Below are 27,359 nucleotides of genomic sequence, written 5' to 3' on the forward strand. Positions count from 1 at the left end.
GAACTCCTGGCTGGGTTTGACATGGTTGTGCGCATTATCATCTGGTCTTTCCCTGCATTATTGTCAGTGTCTTGTTAAGGTACATGATATGACTTTGTGGAAGACTAAAACTGATTCAGGGAATTTTTATCTGAACCCTACTGTCCTACACATAATGGAGGCTCTAGTTGTGCCAAAAAAAAGCTTTGTTGTTGATGTTGAACATGAGCGCTAGTCCAGATGCCTGAATTGCAGAACTTTTAGTGTTAGACTTTATTTGAACTATTGAGTCTTTAACAGCTTTCCACTCAATGATCTTAAAGGTGCTGTTTGTTTTGCTATTGCAAGTTATATCTTGTGATCTTACATAAACAATAATGAATTACATGTTGTGATCTCTTTCTGATTGTAGAATTGGGTACAAATAGCGTCTCTGGCACTCTAAGTTCACTCCAGCACTGCAACCCTCGAGATGACTTTGACATGTTTGCACAAACAAGAACCAACTCCCTGGCCGACCAGCGAAAGAAGTAGGTGCTCAAGTAAAGGGACTGAGGGAAAGTCATGGTGATATGTTCTTCTATGTTAAAAAGCTTGTCCTTCAGAACAGTGATCTTTGTTGTCCCCTCTGAAGCCTGCTGCTATTTCATATTCTGTTCAGAACAGGATGCTTATGGTTGTGTTCTTCCATGTCGTCTTGTTTTCACCTATGAGCCGAATGGTGCTAATGACCCACTTGTCCGTCTGTCTACCCATAGCGAGCACTGACTATTGCTGTATATCATCCCTGCTGTAGATTTGCTTCCTTATGTTATGAGTAGTAAAGCACTAAGCTGTCTGTGAACCATATTTAAAGGCCTATGCGCATTGTTATGCACATTGTTCTGCCACCAGAACAGTTCCACTTTCTTTCATTGCCAGTAAAGTAGGATGCTGCCTATGCTCCACTCTATGCCCTATCTTACTGCATCATCTTGAAATCTAAGGAGGGCTATCCGTTGTGCAATTGAGCTGGTTATATGTTGATTGTTAATAAGAAACAAAAGGAGTCGGTTTGTAGTCCTCTTTGTATTAGTTTCTCTATTTTATATGACAATAGAATTTGGGTTATTGAGTTCCCCTCCAGCACTGCTTCTTTATGAAGTTTTGAGACTTATTGGGTACAGGTTGTGGTCCTCTTAGCATATCAGTATGTTGCCCTGAGTGTCTGGATGGGTATGGCAGTGCTTGTGGTCCCTGCTAGATGACTCCAGTTGTTGTCTTGAGATGTGCAAGACATGATTGGTGATCATCTTTGTGTATGATCCTATAGTGTATTGAGCGGCCAGGAATGCTGGGCATCTTTTGTTGTCCAGACATGCCTAAAGTGCCTGCTTACCTTGCTTTACATGTAGCAACACCTTGAAAACTGCACTGGGGAAAACAAGGATTGGCAAATAAATAAAAACCAAAGATAAGTTTAATGTCTGTATTTTCTGCTTCAGTATTTAAAGTAGTATTTCTATGTTTTTTATGGTAGAAAACATGACATAAGAGACAATATTGCTGTGTTGCATTTGGAGTTTCTGCTGGCTGCCCATGAGATTCAGGGTGGAGTTTAGAAAGGTTCTTGCTCTTCTATGTTCTTGTTATTTTCATTATCAGAGCTTCCTCTAGGATGTGGAAGGTGAACAGCAAAATCATTAGGACCTCATCAGTTCAACAGAAGATATTGTGAGGGTTCCTGATCACCGCATACATGTCCCCATGGTTGGAAACCTGCTTTTGCCAGAGGTCTACATCTTCCAAAAATAGGGCATTTTCATCTCTGCACAACTTACTTGAGCAACACTGAGATGCACATGCACACAGGAGTGAGTGCCGACACCCCCTAACGAAGGCCCACATAAAGTCCAACATGCATTGGGGGAGAGGAGGGCACTAGACGCATTATAGGTTCTGGTCACAACATTATGCACAAAATTAAATAACTAATGAAATGAACTTGGAAGCTAAGAGTTATTAAATTGATGCACGTGTAAAAGTTGATAAGAATATTGTAAAATTCACTAAGAATGAGAAGCCCATTGGGAGACTCATTAAAGTAGTGCTTATAGGGAACACGAACAAGTGAAGGGATGTTTCTAAGTACATCTCTGCCACGAGAGCCATATGGACCAGATGTGAAAAAGGGTTGAAACTACAGAACTTTTATTTTTTGTCGAGTGTACGGAGTTCAGTCTCCAGAAGCGTTGTCACATTTGATATTTGAAGTCTTAATCCCGGATGAGAGGGCCAAGAACTATTACACCGGTTATGTTTCTGATAAACTCAATATTTCAATATTTCACATTATTTCCTTTCCATGGGATAAAAGATCTCTTCTTGATCTTGTTTCAGTGTAACCTATGAAGATCCACAGGCTCTGGGGGGACTTGCCTCAGCTTTGGATGTGCGGCAACACAATACTGGTGGTGTAAGTGTTTCTACCCAGACTTGTCGTGTGTTGCAAGAATGTTTATGCCTGCAAACTTTAAATCCAAAGTTAAATTGACCCTTCCAACCCATACAGTATACACTGTGTGCTTCAGTTGTACCATGAGCACATATCGTTTACGAGAGGAAGCATCTCTATACTGATTGAGCAGGCCACCCTCACTGCATAACACCATCACCACATACGATCCATTGTCTCTTGTTTTAGCCCTAGGCTGACTCTGCATACCATTCTCCTTTCATATTGTCATGGTGTTTGCCATTTTATTTGTATTTGAAATATGGTGAACTACGCAGCGCAGGGATTTTTTTTTACTTTTCAAAACATGTCTTTTGGAACTTTTGACTGGATAAGGCAGGCTGAAGAAATAATTGTGTTTAGGCTGAAAAAAAAATGATTAGAGCCTGACGTTTTTATGAGTCTTATTGTCATAACTGACAAATTGAGACAGAATTTTGGTATCCTATGTAGATGGCAAGTGTCCGAAGGAAATGTTATTGTAGTGCCCAAATCTTCTCTTAAGGGAATCTGTTACTTTGACTTAATCTATAAAAGCCATCCAGTTTCTTTGGGTGTAGTATTTTAAATAGAACTGGTAGGTAAAGGGTATTTCATTGACAATAGCTTTGGTGAAAAGTTATTTTTTGTGTCGATACTTGCCTTAAAACAACAACAGAAAAACAGTGTCATAGTTCTCATTACTAATTACCATTAATTATACACAGACAGTAAAGATGACTTTTACTTAATGCACTGCAAGGTGGCAGTTCCCTGTTTGAGAAATGTTATCATGTGCTAGAAAAATCATGAAAGATTCATTTTGTTAAAGGGTTCTGAGCATACAAATTTGAGTTGGTAAATAGACACATTAGCTGAAAACTAAATGTTCTCTTCATGAGACTGCAAGTGCAGGAGTTCGCAAATTATAAAATTAGTCAACTTAAAAAAAAATAACCCCAAACGAGAAATAGAAGTGGCTAGCTAACACTCACAACCGAAGTAGATGATGTGCCTGTGATGTGAGAGTCTGTGTTTATTGTAACATGGGTGGTGTAGAGTGGGATTTTGTTCGTAGATCGAGACTCTTTGAAAAAAGGAGCTTAGATTTCTAGCTACCATCATTACCTCCTGTCGGTCAAAAGCTATTCATATAATGGCACCCAGTTGAGAAGTGTTTGTGGGGTTAGCACTAAATTATCTGTTCTCTTGATAAGAGAATAGGTAGAGCCATCTGTACAGAGTTCTCCAACAACATCTGTAGCCTGCCCATGGTGCTGCTTGTAGTGCAGATTATTTTGAATGTTGTACAATGCAGAAATGTTCAAACGTCCGAACCAGCATTTGATTACAAATGAGCAGCATAAATATTTGGGAAGATGTTCATAAATCCCTGAGGAGTCAATTTAGATTGCACATGTGGCAAGGCTGCTCCTGAAGCGACACAAGTGTGCATCTTTTATGTTTCAGGTCTACATGCTGCCACACTAGTGGACTGTCACAGTTCCAGCTATTTGCAGTCCCTGAGATCAGACCAAATAAAGAAATATGATCTGGAATAAGTATGAAAGTTCAAAGTGTGTGAACACGTACCACTTCACAATAGACTATTGAACCTCAGGAGAGGAAGACCGTTGTCTGAATTACTTGGCATTGCAAAGGTTGAAGTGCGTATATTGGGTGTGTCCCACTGTACGTTTATTATCTCAAGTGGGGTTCACGGCATGGCAGTCTAAGTCTGGCAAGTGTCCCAGGTGTGACAGATGAGTGTGTGACCTTAGTGAAACTTTCAAGAAGTCACCTCAGTGCAATCCGTGTTTTTATTGCACATGGGCAATAATTGTAGGTAAAGGTCATCAATTTGTAACTTGCTGCAACACAAAAGTCTTAGAACTGCAGTATTACAAAATATTACAACATGGACATGTCCAGGTTTGCTTCTATTACCTTGGTGTGACTCTAGACAGAAGAACCCTTTTTAATTTTTCCATATGCCATAATTTCATAAATGTCCTTAATGGCTCTGTAGTAATTCTCGGTATTCTCACTGTGTAGTCATTCTTTCTGTACCCCAGCCTGCTCTAGATGAATATTTCCCAATTAATGTTATGTATATCACCGATGGTTACTTAACTGGTGGAACTTGAAGAAATGTAGAGTGAGTTTTCTTTCCGACTTCTACGGTTGAGAAGTATCAATCATTTAGCATCCCTGTACCCTTAAAAGTAGTTGTTGACAAATTCTTTTAGGTTGTATAGGGACTTTTACTCTTCACCGCAAGATATATTTTGGTTGAGCACAGATTTAGCATGTCATCTATTTTTGAGAATGTGTTTGTCAGGTTGTTAGGGTGTTGCTGATACATTGAGTAGTTTATGTAAATCAATAGGGACTAGCTAATTTTAGGGAGAGTATAAGGGACTCAAGTACGTCAGACAATATAGGTAAGGAAAAACGCTGTTTTCCTTATAAAGCCCTCACCCACCGACCTAGTCGGTGGCATGCTTCATCATCGGGCCCACCACAGTGGTTAAAAAGGCAAAAGGACGTAAATAGGAGTGTTATGATGACCTCCAGCGTCCAGTGTGGTCTACATGTTTCAGCCAGTGCCTTTATATTAGAGGGGGATTCCCTCAACCTCAAGCTTTGTCTCATGGGTCGCCTGGCAGAGAAAGAGACCGAGTAGTTCGGTCTGGTTCCTCCTTGGACCTATTCGTCCTTCCGCGGCGCCCGGTTCGAACCGGGCGCCGCGGAAGGACGAATAGGTCCAAGGAGGAACCAGACCGAACTACTCGGTCTCTTTCTCTGCCAGGCGACCCATGAGGCTTTGTACCAGAAAACACAGACAAAGCTTGAGGGAATCCCCCTCTAACAGTTACAGCGCCTTAGCGTGCGCAACACATAAAAAAGAAAATAACACAACCACTTAATATAGTTTATTATAATTTATTTTGCACCATTTCACTTATCCTATTGGTCCTGAGGAAAGCCAGCTTAGAATATAAAGGCACTGGCTGAAACATGTAGACCACACTGGACGCTGGAGGTCATCATAACACTCCTATTTACGTCCTTTTGCCTTTTTAACCTGCTAACAGAGACCCAGTCTATTAAAATTTGCTAACCCTCGGGTGCTGGGATCTCTTGTATAGCATTTTAAACTTCACTGATCTCACTCCTTCACTGCACACTCAGCAATATACCAGCTCCGCAGTCACCTGGCGTTGAAGCACACCCGGGGCACATTCAGTGCCACTGTGGTGGGCCCGATGATGAAGCATGCCACCGACTAGGTCGGTGGGTGAGGGCTTTATAAGGAAAACAGCGTTTTTCCTTACCTATATTGTCTGACGTACTTGAGTCCCTTATACTCTCCCTAAAATTAGCTAGTCCCTATTGATTTACATATATAACCCAGGGGATCCGGACTAGCCTATCTAGTCCTCTCTCTCCCTTTGATCTGTATAACATTGAGTAGTTTACCTTGTATTCCTTCAAGTTTCTGATGGGTATATTGCGGAGAGGAATTTACATATTTCAAGGACTTTGACCAGCAAGTAAGCAAAGTTAATATAAAAATATGAGTCGGGTATCAGACCATATGTTTTGTTTAAATGTTAGAACAGGTCCTGGTCTGTTAGAAGCATAGCAGTTACTTCTACATACAAAAAAAGCTGTTGCCAGCTTCCAAAGGGTCAGATAGACCTTGAGAAATCAAGTAGCAAGGTCTAGTGGAGAGTAAAATCTCCTGAGTATTTTGAACTGGCATTTGTATGAGGCTTTTCCAGTTTTATCGGTGTGTCTAGGCTAAGTTCAACAAGTCGCTGCTGGCAGTATCAAACTGCTCTGTAGCAAGAAATGTGATGGCTACATCTTCCCATAGGTTCCTAATTGTGCAAATACTCCTTTGCATTAGTTTAACTGGTCTAGAAAACGTTTCCCTAATAGGGACTCTCCAGCGCCATGAGGTGGCACCAACCCAACAAAGAAACGGGGTCTATATCTAGAGCCTTTAATAAACTTTACCATTTTTGGACTGTTCGCTTGATAAGTGACAAAATGATTATACAAACTCCTCTGGTGTGCTCCAGATAATTTTCAGGTAATCCTGTGTTCCTGTGTATAGAGACAATTGTAATTCTAGTGTGTCACCAAGGAAACTTTACAGCACCTTCGTGGAAGTGATGTGCAGGTTAGGTATGACGTGCCTGTAGCAGCAAGAGTGCATCAGCATGATAAAGGAAACAACCTGCTGCCAGAAGCTCATCTAGAGCAGGGAATTGTTGATTGATTTGGTTAGATAGAACATATTTTATACATTGGATAGATTTACTTAGTTTAGGAAAAATTAATTGGACTTTATATGCCGCCCACCTGTGCAGGCTCAGTCCACTCAAACGTTTTAAGGGATTAGACCAGTTGGGTGTCCCACTTTTTTGAGGGTATGCAGGGTTTGATGCACCAGTAACCAAGGTGAAGTCAAAGGTTCTAGGTGAGAAGTCTGTGGAGGGAAACAAAATAAAAAGAAAATGTCTCATATCAAAGAACTCTAATACTCACGCATTCTCTGAATTGTTGGGCGGAGGTTCAAAGAAAGAACTTCTTTCCACCTTGGATTAGACAAGGTTAACAATACATTATGCATGTGTTTTCGCTATTGTTGCTGCTGTGTTGATCATATCCTCCTTTAAGACGAGTACTGATATCTTTTCACACTCTTGTGGGATTTTCTGTTGTTGATGCAGAGGCAAGGGACGCCAAGCATGGAACCTATAGACACATGGCTTATTGCCCAAGGAATGGTGAGAGTTTCACCACTAAAACCTTAACTTCCCTGTTGGTGAACCTTGAATACTGTCCTAGAGTAACTATCCCACCACCTTTACATTTTCCCCGTCTCCCCATCCTCCAACTTCCAGACAGTACAAGGACTATATTCTCCAATTAAATCAAGGCTTGCACCGTTTTCCAAATACTTGAGCTCAACAGCCATGCAACAATCTTCTTGTAAAATTCAGAAAAGATCCATACACTGCCTGATTCCTTGTTCTTTGCGGATTAGACAGCAGTTACCTGCACAACTTTATGCCATTGATCCCTATTTTATGTTCCTTTTACTGTCTTGATTCACTAATGCAGTGTCGACTTCTCCAGGATAAACGCATGGTACAGACATGTTGAATTTTTCAACCAGAGAAGGGACATTTAAATGGTTTTATTTTTTGACGTGGTATTTGTTCACCACAGATATTTTAAAAATATGAATACTAAATGCAATTGTCTATAATATAAGCTTTTGCAATACTTCTATCTTTTAACATTAAAAGGGAAAGCAAAAGTGTAGATTGACGGCAATCGCTAATATTCCGATTTGGCCGGACTACAGTGATCTGCGCAATATGGTCCTAAACGTCTACACAATTTAAAAATAATGTACTTATCTGGTCATTTTTTATAGATTCTAAATGGACAGATTGTGTCTTGGACATTTTGACAATGGCAAATTCTGCATACATATATAACAACTATGTGCCGGTTAATATAAATCCTTGATAATAGTATTTCCTCCGTCTCAGGAATAGTCCCTGCTTGTCTCTTGTACTTTTAAATGCATTAAACTAGCTCCATCAAATTCAGTAGCATGAGCTGCAGTTTCTGTGCACTGTACCCTTCCTCATGGATTGAACATGATCACACTATTTGCTTGGCTTGTGGTTATCCAAAATGGAAAAAGAGATACTGCAGCGTTCCAATTGAATCCAATGTACATTTCAGACTGTCTTGGTTGGAATCTTCGTCTTTTTCTGCCCCTGTCAAACACTCACCCTTGGTTTAACCAGATCCTGATTTAATAATTAACCCAAATTAAAATAGTCTCATTACTAATACGATTCCCTTCCACTTTCCCAGCAGTTGCTTAACAGTGTGTAATAACGTTAGGAGTATTAATGACCATCTGCACTAGCGGTTTATCACTGCACCTGTACACATTCTTTCTATGGATACTGTTTTTCTCTTCGCAGATCTAAAAAGAAAAGGCATATGTAATAATCTAATGGGGATTGGGCGAGGTTTCAATGCAAGAGAGGAAAAGTACTGGCCTTTTACTTGCCTTCATATGCAGCTGTATTTTGAGTTGTTGACCTCTGTCATAATAATTTAAAACTCAGATATCTGGATCTGCTGTCATATTCGCAATTTCATGGTTTGATTATTAGAAAAAGATGCAACTTTCTAACATACAGGAGTTCCCCCATTGATCAGCCTTGAAGCAGCGGCACACCCCTGACAGTACTCACCAGGAAAACTGCCCAGTATCAGTTCAATGCACCAGACCCTAATGAGAAGCTGCATCTTGGTAGACAAGTGGTGGATAACTAGATACCAAACTTAAAAAACACGCTAAATGCCATACAAAATTGAATCATTTTATTAGGAGGTTGTTTAAAATTTCTGATACACGTGTTGGTGGATGCTGCTTTGAGGAACTTTAAAGAAGCATCTGTGAAGAATGTTTAGGGCCAAGCGGATTAATCCCCCTGGCACGAATAAGGTCATTAGTTAATTGTCAATATCCTGGCTCCACAGGCTATGGAAGAGGTTATTTACGTTGCAAATCTGGTAATAGCCCTGACCAATCAGTCAGGAACCAGTTTAATCTTTTCCTTCTAGGGTAGGACCACACATCAACACCCCTATACGGCTGTGGGGTAGCTGTTCACTGAGACTCAGCCTTCTTGGGGACCTCCCTCAAATGACCTCTTGGAAATAAGAAAAGAGGTGTAGTTTTTTTATGGCAGAGGCCCAGGATGATAAAAAAATTCAATTTTTAAAGTGAAAAAGCTTGAAATCCATAAGCATAGTCAAAAAAGAGAACACACAGAGAGGGAGCAAGACAAGGCATTTAAGAGTAGAGGCTTGCGGTGAGACCTGAGGGAGCAAAGAGTACCATGAACACCAGTGCTGCTTCTGTTGCAGATAGGTTACCACCTCTTGCTGGTGTGTGCGTAGGGATATATCTGTAAACTACACCATAGTTGTTCTTCGGTTGCACACAGTCATTTATTTTTAGATAAAGCCAGAAGGTCCAGACTCACAAGCCTATTTGCTCTTAAACACTGACAGACAAGTGGTGAAGCCCAAACAAAATCTTGTGGAAGATCATTGACATCAGATATTTAATTGACATTGATGCCCCCAGGGAACCTCACAAGAAATTCCATGTTGATCTGTTGAAGCCACGCCACCAGAGCAAGGAAGTCATGCCACTCTTTAAAGCCACAGAACGTTGGAAAAGCCACCTCCCTAACAGTTATCATTAATTTCGTCCTGCACTCCTTTTTTCTTGACAAGATTAATGAATTCCCATGTTTTCTTCTCATTGTACAATAGTACATGTGCTTACTGGCTACACCTATGATGCCTTGTTTGTCCACTCATGAGAAATTAGTGATTTTGCTGTAACCCATAATTCCAATTAGATCAGATGTTTATGGGATACAAAAACCTTTATACATACAAAAAAAATTGAACAGGGTGAGTGTGCTGGGACAGTGAACATTGTGGTCACAAACCCCTAAGGATTCGTGCCATTAAGGCTGTATGGCAGTGAAGTCGAAAAACAGCCGAGATCTCAAGACTGCACGGAAGCTTCATTCAAAGGAGCAATGACAGAGACATCAATCTATACAACATGTCTGTTCCAGCAATAGAAATTCAAACAACAACCAACATGAATCATGAAACTACTTCAGAGCAGTAAGCAGTGATACCTGCAAGGAGAACCATTGGAGATAATCTTGGATCAGCCTGACAGCAGATGCTTTGAGTCCAGACCCGAGGAAGGTAAAATAATGCTAAACTGGGACTGAGGAAGGAACCTGGACTCATCCAGAGAAAAGGAGTGAAAGCAGAGCCTAGTGGAGGGCTAGTTAATATATGTTGCTTAAGTTAGTTGCAAAATTTGATGCGTCTTAATGCCCTTTTGAAACACTTGTGAATACTCGACTAGCTGGCGTCTGTGAGTGAGGATGCATTCGTTTTGCAGGAGCCCATTTACAGTCTGGGGATTCGGATAGATTTAAGTGTAAACAACACCCATTTTCAAGCACCACTATCCATGGGGTGTGGTTATTTTGCTCTCAGGTTCTCTCAACTACATTAGATTTTCAAACATTAATGAGTAGATCTGCAATAATCAAATGGTAAATGTGGGGGGAAGAGGTGACAATAGTGGTCCTTCAAATGCCAATTCATTAACAGAATCCATTCTTGGAGACAACAATATCTAGAGCAGTCTTATCCTTGTTAGTAACTTCCTTCTTGTTGAGGAAAGGACAGTGCTAGATCAAATTCAGCAAAAGGCACAATTGGAAACATCCCAGGAGATGTGAAAGAGTGACTTAAGAACTGGGGCTTTTAGATTTGTGAGGGTCAAAACATCAAGGTGAGTAATACTTCTACTGGGCGGTAAACTGCACATATTCTAGAACAGACACAATATTTGTATCAAGCAAGCAAGGAATGGGTGGTAAGCGTGTCCTAGTATGGATCAAAATAGATAAATGTATCCCATGGAAGGAGAAAAGGGTGCAGTATATTGCAAGATGTAGCCACTAGAGTAGAGATCTCAGAAGCGATCAAAGATTACACGGAAGCCAATAAATAACTTAATAATTATATATATATATATATATATATATATATATATATATATATATATATATATATATATATATGTATAGTTCCAAGGCTGACCTACGTGAGGTTAACCATATTCAGGCTCAACTTCAGGTACTCATGATCATTAAGTCTTTGAGGGCAGCATTAGTGCCTAAAAGCAGGGTATAAACAAGCATTTACAATGCAATGGTTTCGCCTTTGTTAAAGTTAGAGCTATTGGCATTGCTCTTGACATTATTTTTATTTGTTTTTTTTAACATAAATAAATGGCATTGTCATTTACAATGCCAATAGCTTAATCTCTCGCAAATGCCACACACAAACACCCACAGAGAGCCCCCCCACAAACACACACAGCGCCCCCCCACACAACCACACAGCGCCCTCCACACATACACCCACACAGAGCCCCCCCCCACACAGAGCAGAAGTATGCTACATTTAATGCGAGTCACAGGGCTTTAGATCTCATCCACAGAGGATACCAGACCCTTCTGGTGTGCATTAGTTATCATTCTGCGCAGTCTGTATTCAATCCATCAATCTCGGCGTCACTGGAGAGCGCGAGATACCCGGAAGAGGAACTGATTCAGGCGGTGAGACTGTTACCGCCATCCAGATGGTGAAAAAAACTCTGCGCGGATGAGGTGTTCAAAGTCCAGTTGGGGAAGATATTGGAAGCAACTTACATTACAGCTATTGTCGCAGTCAGCTGACCTGTCCACATGCTCTTGTCATTTCAAGAATAACCTGTACCCAAATCGGCTTTCTTCATAGCCATCCAGTGACTGTCAAATGCCACTAGATATTGCTGAATTTAATTTACGTTGAGCTGGACTCTTTATAACCCATTAGTCACAATGGGTACGTACAACTCCTAATTTAATTTTCGAGCTCTGATTTGAAATTATTTTCATCCATTTGAATGCCATTTACCCTGAGCTATACATAAATATGATTTACCTGTTTAACGGCTGCGCTCAGTACACTATCGAAGAAGATCCTTAACCCAAATACTCGCCAGGCACTCCAGATCCTCTCAGCCCATCTGAAACCACAATATAAATGGGCCCTTGCAGCCAGCTGATCTGTTCACATTTAGACTTTGTGGTGACCTTCAGGCCTTCATTATGTGGAAGGTGGTAACTGCAAAACAGAGGCCAAGAATAAAGGGCAGGCTTATTCAGATATCTGCCTGCTTTACAGAGTTTACATAGATATCTAACATGAGAGTGGAAGTCCACGCTGAGGTGGGTCAAAGGCGTCGCCGCAAAGTAGCAAGCTGTGCTCGAGCACTGGCAGGTGAACTGGTTTAGGGATTCTCAGTTAAATGAAGGGAAGCATGGACACGGAGGAGGATAAGAGACAGAAGAGTATGTGGATGCAGGGAAGCATGGACGGAGAGGAGTATGAGAGATAGAAGGGTAGGTGAATGAGGGAAGCATAGACAGAGGAGGATGAGAGGTAGAAGGGTAGGTGGATAGAGGGAAGTATGGATGAAGAGGAGGAGGAGAGGTAGAGGGGTAGATGGATGGAGGGAAGCATGGAGGAAGAAGAGGATGAGAAGCAGAGGGGTAGGTAGATGAAGGGAAGCATGGCCGAAGAGGAGGCAAAGAGATAGAAGGGTAGGTGGATGGAGGGAAGCATGGATAGAGAGGATGATAAGAGGTAGAAGGGTAGGTGGATGGAGGGAAGCATGGATGGAGATCATGATAAGGAGTAGAGGGGTAGGTGGATGGAGGGAAGCATGGATGGAGATCATGATAAGGAGTAGAGGTGTAGGTGGATAGAGGGAAGCATGAACGGAGAGGAGGATGAGAGGTAGAAGGGTAGGTGGATAGAGGGAAGCATGGATGGAGAGGAGGATGAGAGGTAGAGGGGTAGGTGGAGGAGGGAAGCATGGACGAAGAGAGGATGAGAAGCAGAGGGGTAGGTGGATGAAGGGAAGCATGGCCGACGAGGAGGCTAAGAGATAGAAGGGTAGGTGGATAGAGGGAAGCATGAACGGGGAGGAGGATGAGATGTAGAGAGGTACGTGGATAGAGGGAAGCATGGGCGGAGAGAATGATGAGAGGTAGAGGGGTAGGTGGAGGAGGGAAGCATGGACGAAGAGGAGGATGAGAAGCAGAGGGGTAGGTGGATGAAGGGAAGCATGGATGGAGAGGATGATAAGAGGTAGAGGGGTAGGTAGGTGGATGGAGGGAAGCATGGACGGAGAGGAGGATGAGAGGTAGAGGGGTAGGTGGCTGCAGGGAAGCATGGATAGAGAGGAGAGGTAGGTAGGTGGATGGAGGGAAGCATGGACGGAGAGGGTGATAAGAGGTGAGGGGGGTAGGTGGATGGAGAGAAGGATGGATCGACGGACAGGGGACAAATGGAAAGAGTTTAGATTGAAGGGGTGGATGAGAGAAGGGTGGACAGAGGGACAGACACAGATGAGTGGGTGGATGGAGCTAGGGATGGCTGGGTGGGAGGAGAGAGGGACAGATGTATCAATGGAGAAGTGAGGGATGCCTGAGAGAAGGGTGGATATGGAGAAGGAAGGGGAGCAGGTCAGATGATGGAGGGAAGGAAAGAGGGGTGGAGAGACTGGCGGATGGAGAAAAGAAGGATGGATGAATTATGGATGGAAGGAAGGAGGGGAAAAGACAGGCACAAAATAATAGAAGGAAAGAAGGATGAATTGGTGGAAGAGGACTGAGAAAAAGATGAGAGAAAGAAAAATGGAAGGAAGGATGGAAAAAGACAATAATCGAGAACTGGAAGGACTAAAGAAAGACGGTCCCACACCCTGCTCCCCGGGCTAGTGTCGACCCCACCCGCTGGTTCAGTGTTTCTTCGGATCCGTTCCAAGTGGGGAGCATCCATTTTTCTTGTGACGTCCCTCAAGAAAACTAAACCCACAAGCACCAGAATGCAAAGGTGGTTCCATTGCTTGGAGAACTCCCCAGGCCCGGGTGGGGGCTTCAGTGTGAGTGCAGGGGGCATGGTACCTCCCTCCTTCCCGCCCTGCTTACCCGGTGGCAGTCTCTGTGCTGCGCCCTCCTACTCCGAGTACCACCTGAGCTGAGCTGCCCGGCTGGACAGACTGCCCACCGCCGGCAGGTCGTCGGTCAGCGCGCACGCGTCCATCCCGGGTCCTGGCACCGTCCCCGCGCCCGGGGATCCGACTCCTCTTCCCACGGCCTCAGACGGGAAATGCCGCCCCCTCGGAGGCGCCGCAGCTAGCACCGGCGAAAGTGAAAGCACCCGAAGCCGAGTGGGCTGAGTATCGGTGGCCCACACGCACATACCAACCCCGAAAAGCCCAGCCTAATTTTAGAAGTGGGCTTGCGGTTAATTATCCCGGCTTCCCCAGAAGGCAAAGAGAAAGCGTGTGATCTTGTGCACACCGATTTATATAAGGCGAGGCGCCTCAGATAAATCGGCGAGCAGCGCTGCACGAAATTTACGTGCAAAGCAGTGCACAGCACGAGTTTTTCAGTGAGAGCTGAGAGACAGCAGGATGTAGCAGGAGGGGCGATTCTCACCGAAACACAGTTCATCTGCTGAGAAATCAGGTCTGAGGAATTATGAGCCCAAGACCCGCCGAGGCGGGAATTGAACCCTGGTCCCGGACCAGAACTCTGCATCAGGGTCTGCCGCTCTAACCATTGAGCCACACTCCTCCACTAAAAATCATTCAAATCACTTTCTCATGTACTGTTACTGTTCAACACACTTTGCAGTCAATGTCTACATCGTGAAAGTTGAAAAAATGCACCGTGGGTTATATATATATTGCACCGACCAAATCTTTAGTCACACAATCACCATAGTATGCCAACGATGGACAAATGTTTTTAGTTTTAGGATTAATTTATAACAGACTTGATACTTTCTCGTCACAATATTTACTTCTGTGTGGCTCCGTTTTGGTATTAATATCACCACATTAATTAGCTAAGAATATCCTGGCACCCAGAATGTTTTGATCTAGAAAATATATCCTGATATTTGAAGGCCACTGAACTTTTTATTTGGACCATTCCCTCGTCAACACTTTGAGAGAAAGCCAGTGCGGTTCCCTTATCCCAAATCGCGCGCAGGGTGCCCCATTAAACTTACGTCATACGAGTGTGGCCCAAAAACGTTCTGCCTTACCAACCACGTAAGCACACAAAAAGAAAAAACGTATCGACATACAGGTTTAACCCACACACTGAGTTATACAGAAGGGATTTCTTGGCGGGGCATGCATCTTTTAGCACCTCTTTTCTCGGCTTACTACTCTCTAAAGCGGCTAACTCCCACAAAAATCTTCAGAGCAGTACAGAGGTAGTTAGGGAGACGGATAAGTCTAAGTGACATTTCTAACCAACAACTCTGGCATGGGTTATTCCGTTTGACAAGGCTGTGCCTATAAACGTGTTAAAAATTCGAGGATTTCTTTTCAGACGCACCATGGGAAATCGCTCGCTCTTCCTTGTACCTTCCACGGGGCTACAATTGTTGTCACCACAAATTAAGCTTCGAGCAACGGGGTAAGAAAAATTTGACATTAACTTGAAGCATGCGTGTATGTACAACAGACTTTAAGTATAGCTTCAAGACTACAAAAGTCACAGTTCACATGCGCCAGTAACGAAAACACAAATCAGCAACATAACGAGCGAGTGTTCTCACCTGCAGGCTTTCCTTTAGTTGTGGTATAAGCAGCCTGTACTTTTGCACAGGGTCGAAATCTTGAAGCTGCTGCGGTTGCTGTGCAGGACCCATGGGCCCAGAGAAGAGGTGCTGTTGTGACCCCGGGGGTGCAGGTCCCCCACTGGGACCTGGTGCTACGTTCATCATCTGAGGATTCATCTGCATCATCTGTCCCTGCATCTGCTGAGACGCCATCTCCGACTCCTCGCCGTATCCAGTCGCAACACAGGCTTACACAGCAGAGTGCATTTCGATTGGCCGCGCGCCCATAATATACGTCATCACACTGCGCTCTGATTGAGCATCGCTTTGTCAGACGACTTTCAGAGGAATAGTTGCCCCTATTTGCAAGAGCAATGCGAATGTGTGTGTTAATGTACTAAGTCATTGCAAGTTATTATTTTAGTAAATAAGCATACCAGCTATGGAAAAAGAAATTGCCCTAATACTCACAATAACATTCAAAATTTCACTTGTCCGTAGTTATTAACAACTTAATTGTTATGTTTGACATTTTGAGGTTTTCAGTATTGGTTATGTGTGAAGTTTTAGTGCGACTGAATGTGTTAATGTAATAAATCATTGTAAGTTATTATATTTGTAAATAAGCATACAAAATAAATTGACCTAAAACTCACAATAACATTCCAAATTACACTTGTCCGTAGATACCGCAGGCACCAAGTCAGAGAGCTCACTCTCAGGCCGGGGCTTCTCTCACTGCCAATTTACGTTTCCAGAATCCCAGAGGGGAGGAGAAAGTACACGAGCTGCCTGTCAGCAGCCGCACAAGGGCTCCAAAAAAGGTGAGCTACATACTGCGTGCCGGCAATGCCGGACCAGACACGGGGGCGTTCCCGGCGTCCCGTGACGTCGGCAAAAGCCAAAGAATGTCGGGAACGCCCCCGTGTCTGGTCCGGCATTGACGGACAGGCCCCTCGTCCAATGGCAAGGCTCCGTTTACGGAGCCAGCCAATCAAGGACGAGGGCCGGACAAAGCCACCTTACAGTTCTCAACAGGATTTCGCCTGCGCCGAAAAGGATGCGCAGAGCGCATCCTTCGGCGAGGCGAAACCTAAAAAGGGGTAGCAAAGTTCATAAATAGCTAAAAAGTTTATTGAAAGCCATATGTAAACTGAAAGCATGGTGTTATTTAAATCTGAAACATGTCTCCTTACAGGGCAGCACTGCAGCAATTAAAGTGATATTATTGCACCACATACCCAATTCTATAGGAAAACTCCAGTGTATTTTAACTCTTCCTCTGGATTGGAACACATTCACAAGCCTCAGTTCGACTTAATTTGACAGAATATATATTACAATGAGGTAAAAAGGACTGAAACAAATGGGTTTTTACAACAAGGGTAGAACAAAATCTAACAGATTTGTATTTTGACTGGGAATTGTAACGCTCGGATTTTTCTGAGTGCTGCTTCATTTGTGGATATGTTGGGGCGTGTTCAGCGTGTGAAGATGACGACTACCTGTTGTTGAGCTCTGCACCTCACCTTGTTATATGCAACATTTTCTTGAACCAGCAGACCCACCTGCAGGGTTCAGAAGAGCTAGCCTATGCCTGATATCCCCTAGGGGCTGTTTAGAGAGTTGCAGACTGATGTCTTAAGGCAGTCGAAGGCAGGCCATTTGCTGGACTGGGCGCGACCTGTTGAGGCCGTAAGGTGGTGAGTGGATCCACAGCCTAGGACTCCTCCCACTGGAGCATCTGAAAGCAGAGTGAAAGGCACAGCATGGGCTGCTGCTGGAGTCCCTGTGCAGTAGAGAAACCTTCAGTGGTGTCCGTCCCGGACCTGCAGTGCCTGCTGTCAGTTCACTGGGGTGTGGAGGCTCGCAGCCTGAGGGCCTGCCTGCCACTTAGAGTGGCACTTCTTGATGCAGATGGGAAGAGGAAAACCAGCGGAGCTGCAATTGCTGGGCAGGCCTGCACGGGGGGTTGATGGGGAACCTGGTGACTCATCCCACCTGCCTCCCTACACCACCTCTTCCCACCCATCACAAAGAGCACTGAAACGTAGGATCCTCGGAAACAGCCCAGGCTGTAGTGAGCCTGGATCATCGGGGGGCTGGGAAGCTCCTGGGCACGGCATTGATATCCTGCACAATGGGGCATATTTCAAGTGCTTAACTCCACATTATCAGCTGTGCCAACTTTACCATTGGAATACGGTGTGGAGGCCTATGTGAGCCTGACAGGAGAGGTAAATGTTGTTCTATCTTATTCACACATGCTACGTAGCTGGACTTTCTTTATCTACCTCTCCCATTGTTACCAGCGAGCCACATCTGGCCAGCTGCCCCACACAGGAGAGCCACAGCTGGCTGGTGAGGCTCTGCGCCACCCCTGAGGTCACCTGGCATTGATCCTCGGTCTAACAGATCACTGCCACCCACCCCTTCCTCTTCTTCTCCTGTTTGACCAGGGTGCCCACCCAACCGTCTGGGTGTTATTGGGTCTCACAAATGAAGCATGGGCAAAGACAAACATGATAATTCTACCACAGAGGGCAGAATCAACTGTTTAACTAAGCTGGCCTCTTCTGGGGGTGAGCTAGAAGATCGTTAGCCCAAACCACTGGAGCCAGCCTCCACCTGATTCGACAGCATCCATTCTGCAGGCGATCTGAGACTAGAGAACCTCCTTTGAGGGAAAAATTGGCAAGCTCAGTCTGGATCTTTCAAGATCTCTGGAAAATGTCCAACCGGGACACTTATACGGTGATCACTTGTCTGAGATCGAAGACACTACTCATACTTACCAGTCTACCATAACAACGCTCCAGAACAGAATGGAGCAGCTAGAGGCAAGGGCCAAAGAAAAAGAAGGGGAGGGACGTTCAGCAAGAACAACATCCATATAGTGGGGATTCTGGAGGGGACCGAGGACAGACGCCCACGCTATGCGTTACCAACTGGCTGACCCCCAGGTTTCCCCCTGGGACACACTCATCCTGCTTTGTGGTAGAGAGGGTGCATCAAATCAAATCAAATAATTTATATAGCGCACTACATACCCAGAGGGTCTCCAGTCGCTTGATGGGGTGGGGAATTACTTGTCGAATATCCAGGTTTTCAGTTGCTTTCTGAATGCTAGATGGTTCTGAGTGAGGCGAAGGTGAGTGGGAAGTGAGTTCCAGGTTTTAGCTGCCAGGTAGGAGAAGGTTTTTCCTCCCATATTGGTCTTGTTGATGCGAGGTACAGTGGCAAGGGCTTGGTTGGAGGAGCGAAGCTGGCGGGGGGGGGTGTAGAAGGAAAGTCGAGTGTTGAGTCATTCGGGTCCAAGTTCGTAGAGTGCTTTGTGTGCGTGGGTTAAGAGGCAGAATGTTATCCTCTTATTGACGGGGAGCCAGTGGAGGTCTTTCAGGTGACCAGATATGTGGTCGTTACGCGGGATGTCTAGTATGAGTCTGGCTGATGCGTTCTGGATGCGTTGGAGTTTTTTCTGAAGTTTTGCGGTGGTGCCGGCGTACAGGGTGTTCCCGTAGTCTAGGTGACTCGTGACCAGTGCGTGGGTGACCGTTTTTCTGGTTTCGGTGGGGATCCAGTGAAATGTTTTTTTGAGCATGCGAAGAATGTTGAAGCAAGATGATGAAACTGCGTTGACTTGTCTGTTCATCGAGAGAGAGGAGTCCAGGATGACTCCTAGGTTCCGTGCGTGGTCCGTCGGGATGGGTGCTTTTCCAAGGGCCTCTGGCCACCTAGAGTCGTCCCAGGCGGAGGGAGAGGTACCTAAGATAAGGACTTCTGTTTTGTCTGAGTTCAGTTTCAGACGGCTGTGCTTCATCCACTCGGCAACTTCTTTCATTCCTTCATGTAGGTTGGTTTTGGCGGTGTACGGGTCTTTGGTGAGTGAGAGGATCAGTTGAGTGTCATCAGCGTAGGAGATGATGTTGAGGTTGTGTTGGCGTGCGATGGTCGCGAGGGGGCTCATGTATACGTTGAAGAGGGTGGGGCTGAGTGAGGATCCTTGTGGAACTCCGCAAGTGACTTCAGTGGCCTCTGACTTGAATGGTGGGAGGCGGACTCTTTGAGTTCTTCCGGCAAGGAACGAGGAGATCCATTCCAGTGCTTTTCCTTGGATTCCGATGTTTCTGAGGCGTTGTAGGAGGGTGCTATGACAGACTGTGTCGAAGGCTGCGGAGAGGTCCAGGAGGATGAGGGCGACTGTGTCTCCATTGTCCAGTAGAGTACGAATGTCGTCTGTAGCTGCGATGAGGGCGGTATCAGTGCTGTGTTTGGCTCGGAAGCCGGACTGTGAGGAGTCGAGGGATTTGTTGATTTCGAGGAAGGCGGCGAGCTGGGTGTTAACAGCTTTCTCGATGACTTTGGCCGGGAAAGGTAGTAGCGAGATGGGTCGGTAGTTTTTGAGTTCGGTGGGGTCGGCTGTGGGTTTTTTCAGGAGGGCGCTGAGTTCGGCGTGTTTCCAGCTTTCCGGGAAGGTGGCGGATTTGAAGGAGCAGTTGATGACGTTCCGGAGGTGAGATGCTATGATGGAGTCTACTTTGTTGAAGATGTGGTGAGGGCATGGGTCTGTAGGGGAGCCAGAGTGAATGGTGTTCATCAGGCGGATGTGTCCTCGGTGGAGATAGGGATCCAGTCGTTGAGGATGTTCAAGGGGGGTGAGGGTACGGCAGAAGGTTGTGAGGGTTGGTCTCTGGGTTGGTTGTCGAAGCTGTTGTGGATGTCTGCGATTTTGTCGTGGAAAAACGAGGCTAGGGAGTCGCAAAGGGTTTGAGAGGGAGTGATGTCGTTGGAGTTGGCAGAGGGGTTGGTAAACTCTTTGACGATGTTGAATAGGTCCTTGCTGTTGTGGGCGTTGTTGTCTAGTCGGTCTTTAAGTGCAGCTTTCTTGGCAGTCCGGATTAGATGGTGGTGTGTGCGGGCGGCGTTTTTGAAGGCGTCCTTGGTGCTGCTGTTCGGGTCTTTTCTCCAGGCCTTCTCGAGGGAGCGACAGAGTTTCTTGGATTTCTTAAGATCATCGTTGAACCAGGGAGCGTTTTTGCGGTCTGGTTTGGTTTGACGTTTTTTCAGAGGTGCTAGGTTGTTGGCGCTGTTGGTTGGCCATTGAGTGAAGTTAGTGGCTGCTTGGTTGGGGTTCGAAGAGTGGGCAGGGGGCTTTTGAAGAAGCGAGGAGGAGATCTGGTTGATGGTGATTTTGTTCCAGTTTCTTCGTAGAGTGGGTTGAGGATGGTTGTGGGTTGTGGCCTTTTTGTAAACAAAGTGAACGCAGCTGTGGTCCGTCCATTGGAGAGCTGTGGTGTGACTGAAGGAGATATGTTTGCTGGAGGTGAAAATGGGGTCGAGTGTGTGGCCTGCGTGATGCGTGGGGGTGTTAACAAGTTGTTTGAGTCCAAGGTTGGCGAGGTTGTCCAGTAAGGTGGTGTTGTTGCTGTCGTTGCTCTTTTCTAGATGAAAATTGAGGTCTCCCAGTAGAATGTAGTCCTCAGAGGGGAGGGTGTGAGGGGTGATAAAGTCAGTGATGTCTTCACTGAATTGTGCACGGGGTCCTGGTGGCCTGTAGAGGAGGGTACCTCTGAGAGTGGTCTTGGGGTTAGTGTGGATCTGGAAGTGAAGGTGTTCGGCGCTAGTGAGGTTGACGTCTGAGCTGGTTGAGATGTGGATGGAATTCTTATGGACGATGGCGATGCCTCCTCCTGTTTGCTTGGCGCAGTCTTTACGAATAATCTTGTATCCTTCCGGGATGGCAATGGTGATGTCTGGGGCCGAGGAGGCGTTCATCCATGTTTCTGTTAGGAAGGCGACGTCCGGAGAGATGGTGTCTAGTAAATTCCAATGGTCGATGGCGTGTCTGTGGACCGAGCGGGTGTTGAGCAGGATGCATTTAAGGTGGTTGGTGTCAGGTTTCTGTTCGGTGTTCGTGGATGTGGAGTTGGTCTTGGTGCCGTCAAATTTGCAGGAGTTACATGTGAAGGGTCCATGGGTGTGTCCCGGGGCGGCTTGGACGCAGGTGGGGAGGCGGCCGGGATTAAGGGCTAAGAGGGTGGAGGCATCATATGTAGTTCGGGTGAGGTGGGTGGTACGGGGGCCAGGGGGGTCTGGTGCTGGGCCTGGTCCAGGCGCGGACGGGCGTAGACGGGCTTACCTTTGGCGCACCTTCGGCACGGCCGCCGCGCGTGGACGCTGCGCGTTGGGACATCAGGCATAAATGAAGTTTGGAGGGGGCGGAGCGTGGGAGGGTCAGCTCATCCTTAGCAGCACCACTGCCCCAGAGGCTCCTCTGAGTACGGAGATAGCCAGGCTTTTAAATTTCTAAGGCCATCATCCGTGAAGCACACAGGATTGGGAAACTGCAAGTCGGTCCCAGTGAGGCTATTACCCAATTACACCGTCCGGGTAAAAAGACAGAGCTGCTGCTTAATAACTGTTAAAGCAAAACTTAGGGTGCTCAAAATGCAATATATGACTCTGTTAATGGTACTTGCTTGACATTTAAGACGTCACTGAGCTGAACCATATGGATCGGGCCTGGATGACCCTGGGTTTGGCGATAGCCAAGCGTAATATTGCACATAAGTGGGGGGGGGGGCAGAGATCGCTCCATGCCTGAGAGACTGAAAATGGGACATGGACTGGTGCATGGTGGCCGAAAAAGTGCTCTACAAGAACAGTGGCTGTCCTAAAAAATTGGGTAAATGAAATGAATACAGCCTGGGTCTTTGTGCTTCCCTTCCTCTGGAGAGTGCAACTGGGTCTCATCCTTAAAACTGTATTGCTGTCACACTGTTTATCGGACTGGGGCGTGGTAGGGAAGAAGCGTGTCCAATGTGTACTGCAGTGCATTTGGTGTCTAGCCATTCAAGATGTGGTGTATTAACCTGTTTTTTGCTTAAATAAAAAAGATCTTTAATAAACAAAAAAATACAATACGTGTTACAATTCCCAGCCAAGCTCAAAGTCAACTATAAGGACAAAACTTTTTTCTTCTATACGGCTGAGAATTCCTGATCCTGGCTTGAGGAGCATCTTCACCCTTCTCGCTATCGGTTGGCGTTCAGCCCACCCTGCTCCCATGCTTCACTGGAGGGGCAGGGGAGAGGCCAGGTACCTGTTAACAGCTGCCACACCTGAGGAGGAGCTACAGGCATCACCTGGAGACGAGAATATCCGATCCCAAAAGCTTTGATTCCTCGATGCAACTGATCCACCCATCATAGACGAGCCTGGGACTCCTGGCTGTGGTGGAGAATCTGCAACCAGCCCAGACACTTGAAATGTGGCTTACTGCTGGGTCCACACACCAGTCACATAAGTCGAAACCACTACCTACTGTTGTGTAGTTTCTGTTTGTACTATTCATGCAGTCCTTCTCTCAGAGTCTCTTGTTTGAGCGACAGATGCTTCAGGGGAAGAGTGTAGTGTGGGAGGAGGGGGAAATGTTGGTTTGTGTTTTATTTTGTTATTTTGATATGTTGTTCCATACACTTACACCTAGTCGAAGTGCCAGTCTTCTGGAGTACTTCATAGCCATTTACATCAAACTACAGAAGCCCTTCAAGACTGTTGACACAGCAACTGCAAACGCCCCCCCCCCTCCCTCCAGTGGCCATATCATTCTTTCCTGGAATGTCAATGGTCTCAATGAGACAGTTAAGCGCGGGCGAGGATGCTGTATGTCAAACTATTCCTAACCGCTATCATGCTTCTCACAGAATAGCAGTCCTGCTTCTTTCAGAATACCAAGGAACTCATGTGCTGGGTATAAGATGCTCTTTTTTCTGCAGACAGGGCTACAACAGGGTACCATTTTGGTTACACTGTGGTTTCCTGGGGGGGAGTAGCTGTCCTCTTGCGGAACCTTCCCTATGGTGGGGCAGCACTTTACTAAGGACCCCCTTGGCCGTTATGTCATGATCATGGGGTTGCCTGATAATAGTGTTCTGATACACCTTAGCATATATTCCCCTCCACCCCCGCTGCTGGACTCTACCCTCGAGGTGGCCACATGACTCTTGGCAGTCCCCACATTGGTGGTCACTGTTTGTGGGAAGGGATTTCAGTGTTATTATGCACCCCAGACTGAATATAGATTCACAGTCCGAGATGGGTAGATCACAACACCTTTCAGACTGGGCTGGAACTCTCTGCCTCACAGACTTATGGCAACAACACCATCACGATGCAGACAATATACATTTTGTTCCCATTCTCACTGCACCTCTTCCCACCTTGATTACTTATTCACCCTGGCCACAGACACCGTAGCCATCACTCGCATACGAATGCTTCCCAGGGGGCTCTCAGATCACTCCCGTGTAGTGGTGACAGTTGGGAAACCAGCTGAAGGCGAATGTGGCCTGCCCCACTTGAACCCATGATGGCTCCTAGACCACTTATTTTGCAATTATCCCCAAGAGACCCTTGCAGAGTACTTTTTACTGTAACAGTGGAACAGTCGCCTACCCATCCACGTTGTGGGAGGCCTGTAAGGCCACCATCAAGGGTGAAGCTGTGGCATACATTATGGGTCGCAACAGAGATCAAAAGGAGGCCTTGCTGATCCTCGAATATAACATTTCTCGCTTTGAGTGTATTGAGGTGACCCACCCTAGCCCCGCTACCATGGAGTGCTGAGCTGTCTAGCCCAGTCGGCTTTTCAAAAGACTAGACTCGACCCATTTGGGCTCGCATCACTCACAGGGTAGAGTATATGAAATAGGTGACAAGGCTTGAAAGCGTCACTGGCTTACAAACCGCCATAGGTGTTGTGAAATTGTCACGGAGGTCGGTATTCCAGTGGGCGAGGTGCTTTGAGCTGCTCTGTCCTTACCACTACGAACTAACGGGGTAACCCAATGGACATCAAAGGACCTGGATATAATGCAATAAGAACAACAAGTGGTCCTAACATCATTCCTTGGTCAGGCCCAAGAGGTAGGTACTTTTTAATTTATCACAAGCCATCTCAGCCTGGGTCCAGGGGAACCATATTCTGGACCCCTATGCCTTGCAGACTCGTTCTTCCAGTGCTGCAGAGTGATTCATTCCATTAGTCCACTCCAAGATTGAGGAGGTGGAAGTTGCTTGCCAATGAGGGTCTCTTTCTCTTTTGCCCATGAGTTAACCCATGGCAATCAACGTGTGTGCACTCCTTGGGTCCCCAATAGAGTCGTCCATCACCCCCAATAAGACTATCTTTGGTTTGAAGTCTAAAGGCCTGCCCAACACCTCTCCAAAAATGGCATTCACTGCCTTCCAATAATGTACAATTACAGGGCATTCCCAAACAATATGAAAGACGGTACCAGCAGAGGAAGAACACCTGAGGGAGGCGACGCCGGCCACTCTTCGCATTTGCCAGAGCCTGAATGGGGATATTAACATTTATGGAGGTATTTAAATTGAATTAAGCACTAGCGTGTTGATATTGCTGCAGGTGGGGTGCCATCCAGGTCCCGTTCATTATCTTGTATTTCTCCCAAATCTGACTCCCACTGTGCCCTGAGGGAGAGCAGTGGGCCAGGAGAGATATTTATGAGTGTTTTGTAAAGCCTAGTCTAGACATGCCCCCTTTCCCAAGAGAGCACGCAAATGGATTATTTTCAGGGAGGGATACAAGTTTATTTCGATGTACTGCTGGTGTATGCCAGAGCTCTAAATAAGGGAAAAATTGTAAACTGTGAAGGAGGAAATCTGCAGGCAGGTCCGTGGAAGGACCTAATAAAGTCGCCCTTCAACGCCTTTCCACCGTAGAAAGTCCTATCAAGTCCCATTTGCAAAACCTTTTGACTTGTTTTCGGTCAATCAGATAGCCTGCCACAGCAGGATTACAGCTGTTAATGTTCCATGCTAACGTATGTGTTTCAAAGCCTTGTGACAACAAAAGCGTGGGAGACTAATGCCTTTGGGGTGGGGGCAAAGTGGGGCAGTTAGGGGGGGAGACATGGAGGGGTGATTTGCCATAGAGTAAATTAAGGATGCTGCGTGGGCTTAGGAGTTCATGTTCTAATAAATTAGCACGGTCATCTCTTGCTCCATGGAGCAAGTTGTCTACCTGCACTAGACGGATACCCAGTAATAAAGCTTTACATCTGCCTGTATCAGCTGTGCCTTGAATGGGGACAGCCAGCACTTACCAGATGACACTTGTGTTTTGCTAGCCCAAAGGAAAACCCAGATTTGGGCCTGTAGGTTCGGGAAAAGTAAGGGGGCAGAGTGTACAGGTAGTGTTGACGAACATATAGAAATCGTAGGATTGAGACCATCTTGAATGGTGCCCCCGACCAGCTTCATTTTGCTAATCCGCAGTTCCCAGTATCACTTCTGGGTAGAGCCCCAGTCATGCCCAGGTACCGGAAACAGTCCCCAGCCAGCTGGAGTCCAGAGACGATTAACCTCCCCAGTAACTAGCCCCTCATCGGCACTAGGACAGACTTCTCCAAGTTCACCCTAAGCCCAACACATCAGCATAGAGCTGAAGATTTTCTATTGGGTGCAGAACCGTGGCCTCCGGATGCTGGACATAAAGGAGCATATCGTCTGCATAAGGAGATGCTCCATCCTCCAGTCCACTTCACCAGCAGAATTCTTGCACTCTGTCATACACCCTGATTAGCTCCGCTAAGGGCTACATCACTAGGGCGAACAGTAATGGGAGAGTGGGCATCCCTGTCGGGTGCTGCTCTCTATCAGAAAGGTAGGGGAAAGGGTTAAGTGGACTTTGACATGGGCCCATAATTAATGTAAATGGTGTCTGTCAAACAAATAAACATGGGACCCAGTTTCATTCTACGGACGACCTCTAGTAAACATGCACTGGCATAGCCAAAAGGTTTTGCCTTTGGGACCTTATTAGTGTTTAGCCAGAGCTATTGGCTTTGAAAATTACTTTAAGCTATGTTGTAGAGCATTGTGGCTGCTATGCACCATGTTGAAAAGTTATATTAAATAAGTGTTATAAGCATTTTTGTTCACTTTTATATATAACCAGAAGCTATTATGTACAACTGAATGACCCTAGTTAAAAGCAGAATTAACAGAATACATTTCTCCTAGTATTTTTGTCCTTACAATGCTGACAACATCTTTCTGTCTGTTCTAATGCTGGTTTATTATGGCTTTTTTAGGTCTCGCCTGGCGAAAGCAGCGTATGTGTTGCTCTCGCCATGGAGAGGACCTTTTGGAATCAATTCAGCCAAAGCTGAATACACACAAGTCCAAATGGACAAAGATGGCTGCTTTCGCCATCCGCAAAGCTAAACATGCATGCGTAGGGACAAAAAATGCACACCCATGTGGACAGCCCGACGTCCTCTTTGTGCACATGTGCGGCGTGCTCGTGTGCCGCCACCGATTGACCCCAGGAGCTGGCGAAGGCTTCCCCCGAGATTGCTTGTCTTTTGGAGCGCATTGATTCATCTTCTCCTGTCAATGGAAAGTATCATCAGACTGTCCCCATAGACGATAGCGGGTAACAAACTTTACTAACATGCATGCATACAAGGTTTTCAAGATTGTGCTACACCTATGCAAATGCTTTCTTGGCCTTTTACACACAACATTC

General features: G+C 45.7%; 1 protein-coding gene across 4 annotated transcripts in view; it reads left to right on the plus strand.

Annotated features, from left to right (window-relative positions):
- The window catches only part of TOM1L2 (target of myb1 like 2 membrane trafficking protein), a 562,608-nt gene that overhangs the window by 468,828 nt on the left and 66,421 nt on the right, over window positions 1-27,359 (plus strand). For all 4 annotated transcript variants that reach the window (XM_086940832.1, XM_086940834.1, XM_086940831.1 and 1 more), the window contains exons 11-12: window positions 392-509; window positions 2,359-2,434. In XM_086940832.1, coding sequence (XP_086796958.1) covers window positions 392-509; window positions 2,359-2,434 — 194 coding nt within the window. The remainder of the gene's footprint in view (window positions 1-391; window positions 510-2,358; window positions 2,435-27,359) is intronic.

Source organism: Lissotriton vulgaris, chromosome 10 (assembly GCF_964263255.1).
Source record: "Lissotriton vulgaris chromosome 10, aLisVul1.2, whole genome shotgun sequence".
Lineage (NCBI taxonomy): Eukaryota > Metazoa > Chordata > Amphibia > Caudata > Salamandridae > Lissotriton > Lissotriton vulgaris.